The sequence below is a fragment of the Callionymus lyra genome, chromosome 14 (genome assembly GCF_982586985.1).
Source record: "Callionymus lyra chromosome 14, fCalLyr1.hap1.1, whole genome shotgun sequence".
Classification (NCBI taxonomy): Eukaryota; Metazoa; Chordata; class Actinopteri; order Syngnathiformes; family Callionymidae; genus Callionymus; species Callionymus lyra.
Window position 1 is genome coordinate 18,389,266 of NC_141831.1, and position 18,224 is coordinate 18,407,489.

The 18,224-nt window shown below is 40.4% G+C and overlaps 2 protein-coding genes across 2 annotated transcripts; both read right to left on the bottom strand.

Moving 5' to 3' along the window:
* Positions 1-8,364: 8,364 nt before the first annotated feature.
* Positions 8,365-9,306, bottom strand: LOC148066331 (odorant receptor 131-2-like). The gene has a single exon (XM_087808146.1). The coding sequence runs from the start codon at positions 9,304-9,306 to the stop codon at positions 8,365-8,367; it is 942 nt and encodes a 313-aa protein (XP_087664272.1).
* A 2,430-nt stretch (positions 9,307-11,736) lies between these two features.
* On the bottom strand, positions 11,737-15,207 carry LOC148066332 (odorant receptor 131-2-like). The gene is made up of 3 exons (XM_087808147.1): positions 14,481-15,207; positions 14,287-14,372; positions 11,737-11,955 (listed from the first exon to the last, which is right to left on the bottom strand). Exons 1-3 carry the CDS (start codon positions 15,205-15,207, stop codon positions 11,737-11,739), a joined length of 1,032 nt encoding a protein of 343 aa, XP_087664273.1.
* Positions 15,208-18,224: the final 3,017 nt, after the last annotated feature.

Below are 18,224 nucleotides of genomic sequence, written 5' to 3' on the forward strand. Positions count from 1 at the left end.
ACTTGTATTAAAACAACAACAAAGAAGCACGTAAATAGATCGCTTGTATTGACCATTGCTAGCACGTTTAGCATTCCGCTTACAATTGTGGTCGTAAAAAGTTCATTAAACTCAACATACACCGATCAACACAGCTACAATACGCTCTAAACATGGTTTACTACCGTTTGCATACTTGTATTAAAACAACAACAAAGAAGCACGTAAATAGATCGCTTGTATTGACCATTGCTAGCACATTTAGCATTCCGCTTACAATTGTGGTCGTAAAAAGTTCATTAAACTCAACATACACCGATCAATACAGCTACAATACGCTCTAAACATGGTTTACTACCGTTTTCATACTTGTATTAAAACAACAACAAAGAAGCACGTAAATAGATCGCTTGTATTGACCATTGCTAGCACGTTTAGCATTCCGCTTACAATTGTGGTCGTAAAAAGTTCATTAAACTCAACATACACCGATCAATACAGCTACAATACGCTCTAAACATGGTTTACTACCGTTTGCATACTTGTATTAAAACAACAACAAAGAAGCACATAAATAGATCAACCAAATACATACCGTGAAAATTTGAAAAAGCGCTTCGAGGTCTCGATGATATCTACCTCTTTGAAAAGGTCGGCGTCGTCGTCTTGTTGAACTAAAACGTAGACATACAGTCATGAGCAAAGCCAGTGTTGCTGTTGCTGTTAAAGGCATGTTCTCATTCTATTCAGCTCTCAGTCGCTTCTGCTGACGTTTTATTCAGTCAGCGGCAACGATTGATGACGTAACGTAGGGTAGGGCGGGCCCAAATCTGAAGAGTGATGCGAAGGGCCTACCGGGTGGCGAAGTGGTAGTGGTAGTGGTAGTGGTAGTGGTAGTAGTCAAACTGAGAATTGGAATCGAGCCTTACTGCCTCAATCTTCTTAGGGTCAGGCTTTAATTGGCCCTGCTCTAAAATGAAGCCCAGAAAACATACGGAAGATACCCCAAAGTCGCACTTCTCAGCCTTAACGAACAATTTGTTTTCTATTAGGCGTTGTAGGACGCGACGAACATGGCAGAGATGTTCCTCAGAGATTCTGGAAAAAATAAGTATATCGTCAAGATACACGTATACAAAGTCATTTAGGAAATCTCTGAGTACATCATTAATCAGTCCTTGGAACACTGCGGGGGCGTTAGTTAGACCGAACGGCATTACCAGATATTCAAAATGGCCGAGAGGGGTCTTGAATGCAGTCTGCCACTCATCTCCCTCTCTAATGCTGACTAAATGATAGGCATTACGTAAATCAAGCTTAGTAAAGATCCTTGCCTTATTCAAGGGATCAAACAAGGGATCAATTAGTGGAAGAGGGTACCTATTCTTGATGGTAATGTTATTTAGTCCCCGGTAGTCAATACATGGTCTGAGAGTCTTGTCCTTCTTGGCAACAAAGAAAAACCCTGCACCTAGGGGAGATGAGGAAGGTCGGATCAACCCAGCTGCCAGTGACTCCCCTATGTAAGTCTCAAGAGCCTGTCTCTCCGGGCGAGATACATTGAAGAGCCTACTGGAGGGTAGAGGAGAGCCAGGGAGCAAGTCTATAGCGCAGTCATGGGGCGGTGGCAGGGATAGAGCCCTTTCCTTACTAAAAACCTCACCCAAACTGTGATACTCTGGATGAACACAGGAGAGGCAAGGAGGGGAAGACACAGGAAGCTGAGGGGCTGAGGTTACAAGAGCAGAACGAAGACACTGTGAATGTGTCAAAGTGAGTGTTGTGAAGACGGAGCCAAGGCAGACCAAGAACTAACGGAGAGGAGGGAGAGGAAATCACAAGGAAATAAATAGCTTTCTAGAGCTTTTAGAGTGGTTATCCGAAATAGCGAGGGACAAGGACCTAGTCTCGTGAGTCACGTCGGTAAGGGGTCTGCCGTCAATGGCATAGATCGGTCGGGGAACGCCGAGTTGAACCAAGGGAATGTTAAGGGAAAAAGCGAAGTCTTTGTCAATGAAGTTGTCGTCGGCGCCAGAATCTTTTAGAAGAACCTCAGCAGTGGAAGTCATGTCAAACGTCAAAAGTGCAGGTAGAGTGATCCGGTGAGAAGGGTCAGGAGAAGAGAGGGTGTGTCCCACCTGAGTACTGACCTTCGGACGACTAGGACAGAAACGTAGTCTGTGACCAGGCTCTCCACAGTACAGACACAATCCCCTCGTTAGCCTGTGTGAGCGCTGTTTAGGAGTCAAGCGCGTTCGACCAAGTTGCATAGGCTCATCAGGTGGCGGTGTAGAAGTTGTAGGAGTCGTAGGAGTCATCTGAGGAACTGGTCGGTTAAAGGAGGAAGGAAGAAGAGAGAAAACATCCTTGCCAAGTTCCCTGCAGCGTTCCCTCAGCCTATTATCAATCTTAATAGATAAGTTAATAAGTGCCTCTAAACCTTCAGGTTCATCCCGAGTGGCGAGCTGATCCTTGACAGAGTTACTTAACCCCTGAGTAAAAGCAGTTATTAGCGCGGGCTCATTCCATCCACTCTCGGCGGCTAATATTCGAAAACTTATTGAATATTGCCCCACCGATTCATCACCCTGTTTTAAACAAAGTAATTTTCGAGCAGACACAGCGGGAGAGGGATATGGCAGGTCGAAAACACGGCGCATTTCGTCAGTAAAACAATCATAATTTGATAAAACCGGATAGTTAGATTCCCACAGAGAAGTTGCCCAGTCAGCTGCTCTACCCCGGAGGAGATTTATTAAATAAGCGATCTTAGCGCGACCAGTAGAATACGACGATGGCTGCTGGCTAAAAACTAATTGGCACTGGAGCAAGAAACGTGTACATCCACCCACATCTCCATTATAATGCTTAGGAGAAGGTAAAACTGGTTCACGTAGAGCAGGCTGTCCTTCAGTGTGAGAATGAGCGGAGGCAGTCTGCGCGCGCACAGAGGCTGCGGCGGCTGCAACAGGTGCGGGAGGGGCCAAACGAAGAGTGAGCGCATCCAAAGCAGCTGACAGTTTGACGAGCGCTGAGTGACTGTCACGTGTCACTTCCTTGAGAGTACAGAGTCTGGTTCCTTGAGAGCCGAGAGCTCGGCGGAGCTCATTTTAATCCGCTGGGTCCATTTACTGGCCAGAGTATTCTGTCAGGAGTTCAAACGTCTTGAGACCCAGGTGCGGAAGTAAAAACAATCCAAGACGGTTTAATTACAAAGGTAAAAATCCAAAACGTATCCCAGAACGGGTGTCAAAGAACAAAAAGCGTATCCACAAAAAGGGAGATCTGTGGCAAAACTGGACGCAGGCAGGGGCACGGCTGGCCGATAACTAAATCAGGAGGAACAAAAAACTCACGTTAGAACGGAGAGGTACGGACAACGTCGGAAACAGGAAAAATTCCAGAGCATGGTATTTTTGTCCAGAGACATACGGGGAAGCCAAACCTAGATCAGGAGACGAAATACTCTGGCGGATTCTACCGCCAAGAAATCAGCCACAGATCATGTGCACCTGCCTGCGCCTATCACAGAAGAAAACAAAACAAAAGCATCACGTGGTCAAACATGACATTTTGTTCTTTGCATTAAGTTGTAAATAAGATTTCTTGACCCAGTTCTGCACATTGGTCGTAGTTACTGGTGTGTGAAAAATAACTGCATCGCCTGCATACATTTGGATATCAAAACTTAAGCACACGTCTGTAAGATAATTTATAAAAAAGTATTCAATTAAAGATGCCCTAAAATACTCTCCTGGGGGAACCCTGCTGGTGAGTCCAAATGGCAGAAAAGATCCTCGTAATGTCCAGTGTCAATCGCTATCCCAAGGGAGATAGGGAGACAGGGACACACACTATTTTCTTTCACACAAATATTACCTAAACTAAAGTAGGCCTCTGTTTAGAGATCAAAACTGTTAACTGTTTGGAAAAATTAATTAGTGTTTATTAGTGACATTTTAGGGTTGTTTACTGGTTAATATAACAATATTTTTCCAGATCACTTTGCTATTTCCTCTTGCATTATTTATAATATTGAAAATAACTTTGGCCTTCCAAACTATACTCGTTAATGTCTAGCTGAGGTGAATTTCTGCACATCTGTGGTCAAACCACAGGTTTCTTGAGCAGAATATCAAATCATCAATGCTCTACATTTGCTGTCCATCCAAGGAAAAGCATTCTTATTATTTTCAGCTTCCCCTCTTTATCAACTTATTCTATACATTTTCAAGCTAAAAAAAATCACAACCTGTTAATGTGTCATTGTCCATATTAGAACAAGAATATCACTCCAGTCAGTCTCTCTAAAATCTACATCAATATTTTAACTTGAAGAAGCCTAACTTTTAAGAGTTTATAGAAGAGTTCCTACATTCCTGTTAGAGTTGCTGATCCTCTCCTTATTGAAAGTGTGACTTCATGAACCATCTCTGATCTGGGTTCTTTGTTTGAGTTTACATCTTAGAATTCGATCCCTCACCCGACACAATATCAGCTGGTTAAAGAATAAAGATTCTGACAACAAATGTTATTTGTTTATCTTTGTTTATGTATGAGAAACAAAATGAAAAAAAAACAAAAACAATATGAAACAAAATTTAAATCAAATTTTGATTAAGGTGTCAAAGTTCAAGAATGTAGAATAATACTAGTGAGAGACCTTTGTCTTAACAGCTGGTTTGAGTCCACAGCAGAGGTTAGATAAAAGGATGGGTCTGATGGTCTGATCTCTTAGACCATAGATGAGAGAACTTAAACATCTTGGCATGAGAAAAACAAATACATACATAACATTCATCATACGCATGAAACTGATTCGATCCATGAATTTAACAATTGCCACACACACAGGCACAAAGATGGTGGAGGACAGGCCTAGGATCAGCTGGATCATGTGCAGCAGCAGAGTATTTTGAACCTTCCTTGCTGAGTTTTGGCTCTGGGTGGCTGACCTGGCTGCAATTACCACCCCTATTAAACTAGAAACAATGATAAAAGCTGCTGAGGTAAACAGTAAGATGTTGAATGCTTGATCATACTTGACAGCAACTGGAACCAGTCATGATAAACGTGTCACAAACTGTCTTCATCTGCAGACTCTTTAATTCTTCAAATGGAAACTGACACATCAGCACAATACGGATCAGAACATTCATAAAACAGAAAGTCCACACTAGAATGAAAAACCCCAGGACTGCTCTGTTAATTTGTTTGCACTATCATCTTCCTTCGGTTTTGTATTTGTAATGTTGTACTTTAATAAAAGATTGAAACCCTAACATTGTGCGTATCTGTTATGTAGGTAGGTAGGTAGAACTTTATTGATATTGAATAGTTTTTTTTTCCAATTAGACACAGCAATACAGCAATTATTCATAAAAATAAAAATAAGAACAAGAACAAAGAAAAGAACAAGATGATACAACTAAGTCTAAAGATAAGGAACATAGATCAAAGAAAAATAACAAAGACAAAGGATACAAAGACTAACATGCATCTGGGAAGGAGCATTTGTGCACTCCATTTTTATGTCTCGTGTGTCTTTCACGTGCTGTGTCTCAAATCGCATACTTCTCTTAGTATACTAGAAGTTAGTATGCATCAGGATAGTGTACATACTAACTAGTACGCAAATTCTCCACAGATAGTATGTCTCAAATCCAACACTGCTGCTACGCACTAACCGGAATTGAGGTGACAGCTTCTACTTCTATTTAACGATGTTTCAACCAGCTGTTTGAACACTATCGCCGACACCTGCTGGCAGCACGTTTTGCAAGTTTGGAAAAAGAAATAAAGAAAAAAATATGAGAATCGATATATTCGCGAGATATTTAAGCTGGTATCAGCCCCGAAGACGTGTCATCCTCCTACTGCTGCTGAAAATGCACCTGTAAGTATATGCATATATATGCATATATATATATGTTGTAACTTCCGTTTAAAACGTCATTAAGATGGCGGCCGTTTAGGGTGGTTAGTGTCCATCGAACCATACTCAGTTTTGTGGGCGTTTTAGTACGCCAATTTAGTGTGCATGGCGCACTAAATTTCGCATACTAAGAATTGAGACGCACTTACGCACTAAAAATATTAACTTTGAGTACGCTAGTATGCGATTTGAGACACGGCACTTGTGTTTCCTGTTTTTATTTTGAAACCTGTGCTGTGTCTCAAATCGCATACTAATCTTAGTATGCTAGAAGTTAGTATGCATCAGTTTAGTATGCATACTAACTAGTACGCAAATTCTCCGCAGATAGTATGTCTCAAATCAAACTCTGCTGCTACACACTAACTGGAGATCACATGACAGCTTCTTCTTCTACTACTATTTAACGATGTTTCAAGCAGCTGTTTGAACGCTATCGCCGACACCTGCTGGCAGCACGTTTTGCAACTTTGGAAAAAGAAATAAAGAAAAAATATGAGAATCTAAATTATCGTGAGATATTTAAGCTGGTATCAGCAGCGAAGACGTGTTTATCCTCCTACTGCTACTGAAAATGCACATTTAAGTATATGCATATATATGCATTTATATATGACGTAACTTCCGTTTAAAACGTCACTAAGATGGCGACTGTTTAGTATGGTTAGTGTCCATCGAACCATGCTAGTTTTGTGGGCGTGTTAGTACGCCAATTTAGTATGCATGGCGCACTAAATTTCGCATACTAAGAATTGAGACACACTAACGTACTAAAAATACTAACTTTTAGTACGCTAGTATGCGATTTGAGACACAGCACTGCTCCCTTCTGTGTCTGTGTGAGTTTCATTTCCGGTCCCTTCTCCTGCTGATTAGTAATTGTCATCACCTGGTCTTGTGTTCTCCTGCTCCGCAGCTGCCACTGATTGCCGGCAGTCTTCTTATACTGCTCACTCTCCCTCAGTCATTGTCATCCTGTCACACTCGGTGCCCCGTGTTGTCTAGTGTGTTTCGCGTTTAAGACTCCTGGTAAGAGAGCGTTTTGTCTTCCCAGTTTTTGACTCTGGTACGTTTTCTCGCCTTTCTGCCTGCCTGTGCCCCTGACCTGTTTTTTTGAATCTCGTTCCTGTTGATGTTTTTTTCCTGGACTGCTTCTGACGATCCCTCTGCCTGCTCCTGTAAATAAAAATGTCAACTTTGACAAACAGACACACTCTGCTCCTGGGTTTCCTTCCGCATCCTGACAGAACGAACCGACCCAGCGAAAAGTTCCTCCCCCGAGTCCGGCGCGACTTATCGTGAGCAAGTCGTGAGGAACACTTCCTCCCTTGCCGAGCTGAGGCACCGCATGGAGGCATTGGCCGCCCAGCACGTTTCCCAGCAGCAGACGCTGGCTCATCAAGTGGCCACCATGGCGGCACAGATCCAAGCTCTGGGCGAACAGTTGGCTGTGCTCTCCGCCCAGTTCCTGCCCCCCGGCCGCTGTTGGGACTTCCACAACACCTGCTATCCCGTCGCCCCTGCCCGGTCAGTCAGATACCACCACCACTGCTGTCGCCGCACCATCAACCGGCCGCCCCTTTTTTCTGGTGAAGTGGAGTAGCATATATCATCTCAGCGGAGGCCTCGGCCACGGCTGAGTGGAAGCGGCGGTCGGCCATCTGTGACTCCGTGGAAGAGTTCACCAAGGCCCTTGAGCGCATTTTTCAGCGAGTCCCTCCAACAATTGCAGAGGTTCCTGGGGTTTGCTAATTTTTACAAAAGCTTCATTAGGTATGACAGCAAAGTCGCTGCACCCTTTACCATGTTAGCCTCCTTTGTCAGACAGTTCCACTGGTCCCTGAGGCAGAAACGAAAGTAGAATTTGGCTCTCAAACCTCTCAAGTCATTGCACATTGTCACTTTGCAGATATAATTGACTGAAGCAAAATTAAGGACAGGAGTAGAGTACCAGTGAGAAATATCTTTACAGCTCTTCTCAGTCTGCAGCAGATTAGACAAGATCTGCAGGTCTTTTTATTCCCTAGTTTGGTGGACATTTTGATATACTCGTCTCATACTATTGTAGATGTATGACTTTGGACTTTTGTTGTTGTATTTTGAGGAAATTATTTAAATTACATTTTTACTTTTTCTGCCATGACAAGATAAATATAACTAAATAGATCTAGAACTGATTAAAGTGTGTCCTGAGCATTATTTTAACATCATTTTTCTTTACAAAGTTTGAATGTCATCTCTGAAAGAAATAACCACAGAACAAAAATATTCATTACCACTTCTTTATTCAACCTTTATAAACCAGGCAATAACAGCAGGACATATTTTTGCATAGATGTGGCCTGGCAAACCTATGGAGAAGTTGAAATCAGTGTAAAATTAATGGTTTAACTCGACTCATGAAGTCAAAATTATAAGGAGGCTTTTTTAGAATGTACTAAACAGAGTTTTTAGTTTTTTTCAGTTTTTATATCTATTTTCAGTCCGCAGAAGAGGTTAGACAAGAGGATGGGTCTGATGGTCTGATCTCTGAGACCATAGATGAGGGAACTTAGACATCTAGGTAGAAGAATAACAAACACATATACAACAACCATCATACGCACAAAACTGAGCCAACTCATGACTCGAAAAAGAGCCACAGTTACAGGAACCAATATTCTAGAGGAGAGACCGAGAAACAGCTGGATCATGTGCAACAGCAGCGTATACTCAGCTTTACGGACCGACTTTTTGTCTGTTGAGGCTGACCTTGCTACAATTATAACTGCAACAAAACTAGAAATGACAACAAAACCTGCTGCAGCAAATACAAAGATATTATAGGCCTGATCGTACACTGCAGCCTCTGGAATCAGAAACATGACAAATGTGTCACAAACTCTTTTCATCTCCAGACTCTCTAATTTTTCAAATGGAAATTGACACATCAGCACAATGCGAATCAGAACATTCACAAAAGAGAAAGTCCACACTAGTAGGATGGCCACTGCTGTGGATCTCATGGTGACGATGTTGGAGTATCTGAGTGGAAAACACACAGCCACATATCTTTCTATTGACATCACTGCCAGAGTCAGAGGAGAAATGCTTTGAGTAAGGACAGAAGTTAGAACCAGAACTCCACAAAGGGAATATGAAAAGAAAACTCTGCTGTTAGCCAAGATGTACAGAATCTGACTCATTACCATATAGAGAGAGTCTCCAACGAGAAGGTTAGTCAGAAGAATGTACCGTGACGTCTCTCTAAACACTGGTTTACTCCTCAGAGTGAACAAAATGATGACATTAATAGCTAACAACACAATACATGGGATACCAGTGAACACGGAGACCATGAATCTCTCCAACTCTCCCTGATACTGCACAGCCACACTGCTGTTCGACTCCATCATACAACTGCAGGTTCAAAGAAATAAACTTCAACAACATCTATTGCTGATGAAGAAAGACCGTAAACCATGACCATATGCTCACCTTCCCTGTCCAAGAGCAAGCTGCAACCTTATGTGTCTCCTCCATGTGGGAGGCTCCGCTCCAATTTAAACCTGAGCTTGAGAAGGAGGCTTCAGGTGTTCACATGGAAACCAGGTGAGTGAAAAATACGGTAAAATTATAATTAGATTGTAAATTCTCGTGTTCCTTGTCTGTTTGAGATCTTTTCCCCTCACTTGAATTCTGGTTCGCTTCATACAGACCGTGACACATATTACGTATTAAACGATTATATTGAAGAACCATTGTGATCTTTTCACTCACACACACACCAGACAAAATATCTGTGTATATGTATGTCTGATCATGTGACATCCATGGGATAAGATAAATGTCAAGAAAGCATAAAACTGCAAGTCTCATTTACTATTATTTCGACATTATTGTTTAGAATACAACATTAGACCATGATTATCTTATAATTCTTATAATCGTATTTTATACAATATGTATCTTGCACTGTAGTTTGGAGAAGCATAATCATGGTTCATCTTTATCATACAATAGGTCTGTTAATGTAAACATATTTCTGTGGATGCATACCTACGCAACTGCAAACATGTCCAGTCAAGTTTCTCTTCTCCTCCAGATGTATAATTGCAATTGAGTACAGTATAACAACAGATATTTTCCTAACGTTTAAGTACTTCCAGGGTCGTACTGAAATAAAGTAATGGCGTCCTAATGTAGTAAGTGTGTGTGTCTTCTGATTAGAATATTTTGTGGATCTGCCCTTTATTATGGTAACCGTCCCAAACAGAAAATGGGTCCTGTTGTTGGGCACGTGACAGCAGCAGCACGCTACTTATGGTTTAAGACCCAATCCCATTTACCCCCTTAACATCTTACGCTCATCCCTCATCTTGAAAAGAAGATCAGCCGCTGTCCTTTACCATACGACTTAAAATAACATCATGTTTTTTGCAACAACTGCAACAGAGTTGATGTCATTAGTTTGGGCTTCCAACATGTATTTAAAGAGCAGCTAATGTGGTCTCTTCAGTTTGTCTCTGTTTGCACAAAAATTTCCTAATTTAAATGTTTACATTAGAAAATGTGCTTAAGAATGCAGCCTTAAGAGGTCACAAGCAATTGTCTTTTTGAGCCGGTCCCAAGCCCAGGTAAATGCAGAGGGTTGTTGAAGGTTGAAGGTTACAACCTCAGTAAGCCAGTAAACTTGACTTCTTCAGGTCAGTCTGAAAAGATATTGTATTGTTCCATTCTTTTCCTTATGTTATTCTTTATTTATATTTCATGTTACGCATATTGTAAATTATGGTTATTCTTACTATTATAATTCTCTAATAAAACATAGAGGATGCATGTTATTCCATTTTGTGATGCTTGTATAGTGCTTTTATTTTTATTGTGTATACTTTTGTGTTTCTCTTCCATAACTTTTGACTAATTTCTTTTTTTGTTTTTCAGGGCCTGAGTATATTTAAACATTATTCTCTGTTGTGACTCAGGACAACCGATAGAGGGTGTCAAAATGCTGGAAGGAGGCGCTGGGGCAGAAGAACATGGTGTATTATAGGTCAGTATTGTATTACAATAACATAGGTGAGTTTCTGTAAATAAAAGCTGGACTACTTTTGTTTGATGTTGTGAGCCCCTGGTCACCTGTCTGGCTAAACTTTCCTACTGATTCAGAACAGTTATATACTGTTTTAGCCATTAAGCCCAGAGATCCCATTTTGTTTGTTCATAGGATATAGGTTAGCGGGACTAGATAAGCTTATGCTTCTCCCGCTTTCCCTTCGCATGTAATATGTGAATTATGATGTGATGTTGATGATTTAAACTGTCATCTCCAAAATAAACAATATTCATTTATTCATTCTAGGTTCATTGCACAGGACTCGCATGTAACACTATAAGGAGTGGATTGACTCCTGCAACAACAAAAAAAGTAGCACAGTCTTTGCTCTCGCTCTAACTGAATGTTTATTTCTTGAACATATATTGACTAAATGCAAACATTTATTTTTTTGTTTGGACGATAATCTACTCACAATCTACTATCATGGGCCCAGTTTTGCTAAAGCTACTGTAAACACTTTAGCTGAGGAAGACAGAACTACGCTGTCAGTCTTCCCCTTATTTGCCAACAGTTTCAGAAGTAGAAACAGACTTACATAGAACACCATCATAGACTTTATGACCTTTATTCTGATAAGGGTGCTGTCTAAATGCACCAGGTGCTGATCGAGGACTTGACCTCTTCCGGGCATCTTCCAGACGATCGATATTCGTAGAGATGTCGTTCCCGAAGAGGAGATCATCTGACATAGCCGCACTGAGGAGAGTGTGGCGTTCTTGGTGACTCATGTCAGACAGCCCCAGCCACAGGCTTCGGCTTGGGAGCATGTTTCCTTGCCATTATCCCATGTTATGTCCAAGATTGGCTCGGAAGTGGAGGTGCATGCAGGTGCCGACAACCCGATGCGCGCTGCCGCCGATGTAACGATGTAGGGCAGGTCCTCAACCGGGAAGCGATGTTCTGCCGCGGTTACGGTGTTGGGAGTTGTAGGGGATTCGACCTCCTGGAAAAAAATTTACAGAGTGGATTGAGACTAGAGAGTCCAAGTCACGACCTGGGAGGCCAGCTCATCAACGGATCGACGGAGGAATACAAGAGGCCTGCGAGCAACCCTGTTGGCACCTGTGGGGATTTTGTGTTCCGATGAACCGACCCCTCCCCAGCCTTGTACGTGGTGGTGGAATGAAGGACAGACACATGGATGAGTTTAAGAAAAATGCTCGTTTAGTGAATTATGCAAAAGTCAGAGACAAACTTACGTGAACACGGGCGCTAGCAAGCAGAGAGATCTATCGCAGACGTCTTCGAATGCCAGAACACAAAGATCAGACAAAATGGTGGATCTTTATAGTAGAATATCCAGGTTAACGCCTCTAGTCAATTGTACATGTAGGATTGGTCAGTAACTGTAAACACTTGATTCTAATGATGGCCGTCGCACGTGGTCGTCGTGGAAATTTACCAAAGGTTGTTGTCTTCTAGAGAGAGTCTGTTCCCAGCGACTTGCTGGTCTGTTGTGACTTTCAGTGTGAGTTCTCAAACAGGTTCCCACAGAATTGCTGGGATTGTTTAATCTTTCTGTGTGTGTGCAAGGCTTAATTTGACCTGGGCCTGTGAGTTGTTGCAGTCAGTGAATGCAATGCAAGAAAATGATTATTTAATATGAATTAAATATAAAAGATTATCAGTTAATCAAGTGACTATTTGAAATGTTTGTTAAATCTAGATGATTGGTTACAGTAAAGTTGTAATTTCCTTACAGTACCTTAAATTTAGTATTCTCTTGGTGAAATTCCCAGAGTGGCGTTGTCTGGCAACTATAATTGTGAATTCTTATATATTTACACCAACCCATCCGTGCTTGTGCCGCCACACAAGCAAGACACTGTTTGTGATTACCCCAGACACACTATACCTGTGGAAACATTTTACCTCAAAGCTGCCTACACGCACAATTGTTCACAGCTGATATGGTCTGTATGCAAAGATATTTTTGGCTGCAAACAAAAAAATAAATAAATTCAACCACAGATTTAGTTTTTTGTTCATTATAATGTATTGAAGAACTCAGTCCTCTGCTTCTCTCTTGAATTCTGCGCATTTGTTTGATCCAAGGAAGAGTGAAACTTTGGATTAATACAAAACATTTATTTAGGGTCAAATTATTTTTGAAAAATAGGCCATGCAAGACAATTACAAAAATCAAGATACAAAGATAACAAAAATGCAGATTATTCAGAAATGTAGAAACTATTAAAAAAAACTTCAAATTACAAAAAAAAATTCACTCAAGTCCGAGCATTAGGTCCACTCTTCGTCAAATCCTGGTGCACCCACCAGATCCTCCCAGGAAGTGGTCCAGAACCTCCAGACTTGTCTTCCTTTCATTTGCCTCAATGGCGCTCCTCTTTCATTGGGTTTATGACCATTAACCCATAGCTGGATAAGGGCTCTATCTGACTCCATCTCTTAACATAAACAAAGTTAATGTTTTGTGTCTGTTTTCTCTTCTTATAAAACCTTACTCATACGACTATAAATTGAAACTTGGAGTGTAGGAACAGAAAAACATTCAGGGTCACAGATTTCACACACTTTCAAAGCAGGATGTTAAAACTAATATACAGTAGTTCAACCTTGGTTTTTTTTTAATGATAAAAGCAAATGTCATGAAGGTAAATACAATAATATATTTCAAAATGAGTTCTAATACAAAAGGTAATATTGTTAACATTAGCTTGTGAGTCTGAGGATATATCTTCAAATTTTAATTATTTCTTTATTATTTCCATTAAAATACCAGAATGTGTATGGATGTAATGCACATTGTTTTGGAAGCAGACTGCATTTTGTAAAAGGCACTAAAAATTTGGTTTTACAATAAATTATTTTATTTAGTTGTTTTCCATGTTAATACAGGATATAAAATAATTGTACCTGTTGTCCAGATAAGTTCACAGATAAATGTCAAAACCTTGTTATTATGATCACAAAAAATCTGACAGAACCTCTTACTAAAACATGAAAAAACAACTCTAAGATGGAATTTAATTTCAGCTGTAATTAATTTGTGAAAGAAACATGAACGCATCATTCTGAAGTACATTTGCTGGAAGAATTTTCTTGATATGTGTACTGCTGGACATCATGGATCTGGCCTTTGATTGCTGTCTGAATGTGAACCAAATGTTTATTATTCCAACAATAACAAACACAAAGAAGGGGAGTCACAGATTGTTTGTGCTGAGGATCAAGAAAACCAGAGTCTGTATCAAGGTCCAGGACAGTAATAAGTAATAAGACAGTAGTACTATGGAAGGATCTTAGTCTTTACAGCTGGTTTGAGTCCACAGCAAAGGTAAGACAAGAGGATGGGTCGAATGGTCTGATCTCTGAGACCGTAGATGAGGGGACTCAAACTTCTAGGTAGAAAAAAAACAAAAATATACATGACAACCATCATACGCACAAAACTGATCCAACTCATGACTTGAAACAGAGTAACAATCACAGGAATATATATTGTGAAGGACAGACCAAGCAACAGCTGGATCATGTGCAGCAGCAGAGTTTTCTGAACCTTCCGAAATGACTTTTTGTCAGTGGAGGCTGACCTTGCTGCAACTGAAACTGAAGTTAAGCTCATAATAATAATAAAGCCCACAAAGGAAAACAGAAAAATGTTATATCCTCGATCATATTGAGCAGCAACTGGGGTCAACACAACTGCAAATGTGTCACAAACTCTTTTCATGTCCAGACTCTCTAATTCTTCAAATGGAAACTGACACATCAGCACGATACGAATCAGAACATTCACAAAAGAGAAAGTCCACACTATAAGGATGGACACTGCTGTGGATCTCACGGTGACAATGTTTGAGTGTTGTAGCGGATAACAAACAGCCACATATCTCTCCAAGGACATCACTGCCAGAGTCAGGGGAAAGATGCTTTCTGTGAGCATAGCATAGAGGATGAGTAATCCACACACAGGATATGAAAAGAAAACTCTGCTGTTAGCCAAGATGTACATGATCTGACTGATCATCATATAGAGAGTGTCTGCAATCAGAAGGTTAGTCAGAAGAATGTACCGTGATGTCTCTCTAAACACTAGTTTACTCCTCAGAGTGAACAAAATAATGATATTAATAGTTAACAACATAAAACAAGGCACACCAGTGAACACAGAGACCATGATTCTCTCCAACTCTCCCAGATACTGCACAGCAACACTGCTGTTAGACGTCATCATACAACTGCAGGGTCAGAGAAATAAACTTGAACGACATCTATTGCTGATGAAGAAAGACAATCAAACATGACCATATAGTCACCTTCCCTGACAAGAGTCAGCTGCAACCTGCTGTGTCTCCTCCATGTGGGAGGATGAGGTCAACAGCTCTGTAGCTCCTATTAAACCCTGAGGCTTTACTTGTCCACATGGAGACCAGGTGAGTGACAGACACAGTGCGAGTACATTTTTTGTCTGGGGGGCAAGCACTTCTGTTTCCTACACACCTTCTTGAACTAAGTAGAATATTTCTGTTTTTCGTGTTATGATTAACCCAACACGTCCTCACACCCGAGGCGTCAAACCGTCCGACGCCGTGCAATTCCCCCCAGGCACTAGGGTGACGTTAGAGGGGGGACAAAAACGTTGGGTTTAGCCTACCCGGGTCACCCAGTAATATACAGAGCATCCCCGACGTCGGATTCAAACGATCCGGGTAACATTTGACGCGTCGCCCAACTATTCGTTGCCATGGTAACGTGACGTAACGTAACACTGTTGTCATTTGGCTACCGTAATTCTAAAACTATGAAGCGCACTTGAAATGTTTAATGTCAACAGTACGATTTCTACCCCAGAGGCTCTCGCGGAGTAATACATGCTTAAAAGGTCCTGTAAAAGTGACTATTTTGTATATTTTTAGGTGTTACAACTCCACAATGTTGACATTGTTTTATGAATGAGTAAAATAAAGTCTGGATGTGCTACTTTGCTTGATCCTCTTTATAATCCGGTGCGCTTTTCTATAAAAATAGAATCTTTCATTGACATTGCGTTTATGGACATGTTTTCTTTTTATTTAGCTGCGATTATGAGCGTCTACGTGACGTTTGTCAACATTAATCGCGATCCTGCAAAGGTGACGTCACACACGCTAATAAACGGGAGTTTAGAAAAACACACATTGACAAAGTAATGATCCAGTTCCTAATAAATGTTCCTTGTTTATTTAACTTGAAAAATGCGCATTTAATCTGTATTTGACCTTAATTTTTTACAAAGCTCAGACGTAGAAAATGATCGTGCACGGAATGTAGAGCCGTCACACCACAGGAATAAAACTTTTATAAATATTGTGCTTGTTTGTTTAAAAGCGTCATGGAATACAATTGTAGATGTGATTGTATAAAGACCGAGTTCAGTTCTGTAGTTTCAGCTTGTTGTTATAACTTGACGGAACAAGGTGCGCGTCACTCGTCTATTGATATAATCAGAATCAGAAACCTTTATTTGTCCCGCGAGGGGAAATTCGGTTTAACAACAGCAAGAGCAATATACCAAAAAAAAATAAAACACAGTGGAGATATTTAAGATATAAATAGAGATAAACCACTGCTTTCTTGACATCACCACACTTGCAGTAACTTTCATAATTTCATAATTTTGTCATTCCACGTGAAATGGGTAAGCATTAAAAATGATTTAATTCATCAGTAATCATCATTGTTTAAAATAGCAACTGAAGAGCTATTTGTAAATTAGACTCAAACTATGAAATAGCAGACAGCACGTCTAAAAGCTTTGTGAGACCCACAGTACATGTTTGAACTTTAAAATATACATATTTATGTTATTGATAGGTGACTCAAGACTGCTATTATACTATCAGAAAACTACACACACCAACAACAACAAATACTGAACGACTAACAGGGTTCTTCGTTTGTAGTGGCCTGTGCTACATCAAAGGGTTAATTCTCTAACTTCAAGAGGCATGAAGGCCCCTGTAAAGCTGATATTTATATGACACATTCAGATGTTATTGATTACTAATGTATGATTATGTTTGTACTTATGCAATACATATTATTGATTACGTGTGATTATAGATGTAATTATTCCAATAGTAGTAAACTTTTAACTTTTGACACTGGATAAGCTAGTATCATCTTCTCTTTATTTATCTTTGTTTTAGTTCTTATTTTATTTTGATTTATTTTTTATGAAAAATTGCTGTATTTTTTTGTGGCTATTGGAAAAAAACAATTTCCCGAAGTAGACCTGCTGAGGAATCAATAAAGTTTTACCTTACCTTACCTTACCTTACCTATTAACTCGAATATGAATATTGTACATGAGCTGCTTTTTATCACCCTGTCATAATAAAAGATATGAACTGTTATCATAAAAACTTTATTTTAATTTTTTTAAGCATTCATTGGTGTCAATTATAGGCATCTCTGAAGTTACAACTGCATTGATCATGTTGGGATGAATACTATGGGAGCATTATTCAAAATGATATCAAATTGTGCTTTATTACAGGTTTCATATCAAACAATTTGTGTGTAGTAGTTTCTGGTCCGAGTCATGGTTCGAGTGACGTCACGCTGACTTGCTGCTGCTCCTAAAATGACCCTTCAAAGCCTCACCAGTCAAGCCCATGGTGCATCTTAAAGAATAAGACAATAAGAATGAGCACCTGTACTTGGACTATTTCTGTTCTTCACTTGCTAAATAAACTCTTACCTTGTTGTGACACTGCCATGCGAGACAACTCTTTCAGGGAATCACAACGACTTGGTTCATCTCTTTCTCAAGAATCTTTCACTTCCTGCCGTCTCCTTACTGCCATAACAATGTCAAATCCTCTTTGTCCGAAAGTCAACAGAACCTGGAAAACATTGTATTAATGAAGTCGTATGATTCTGATCATTTGAAGTGTAAAATCTATTGAAAAAGCCTCTTCAGTCTGGTACCTACCAGCTTGACGGGCACGACCAAGTGTTTCCAACAACAGAAGCCAGAAAACCTTGGCCATAAGCGTCAGCATGTCAGTGCGTCCTGCCACAGAAATGTATTTATCATTATTACCAAACATGACTATTTTAATGACCAAAGTCTGTATGATGTAACCATCTCACCTGCTTTTGACATGTGTTTGGTGGTCAGAGAGGAAGGGATTGACCCCTTCCACCTCCGATGGTTAGTCCAGCACCTGATATGCAGCACTCCATCTCACCTAGAAAAGAACA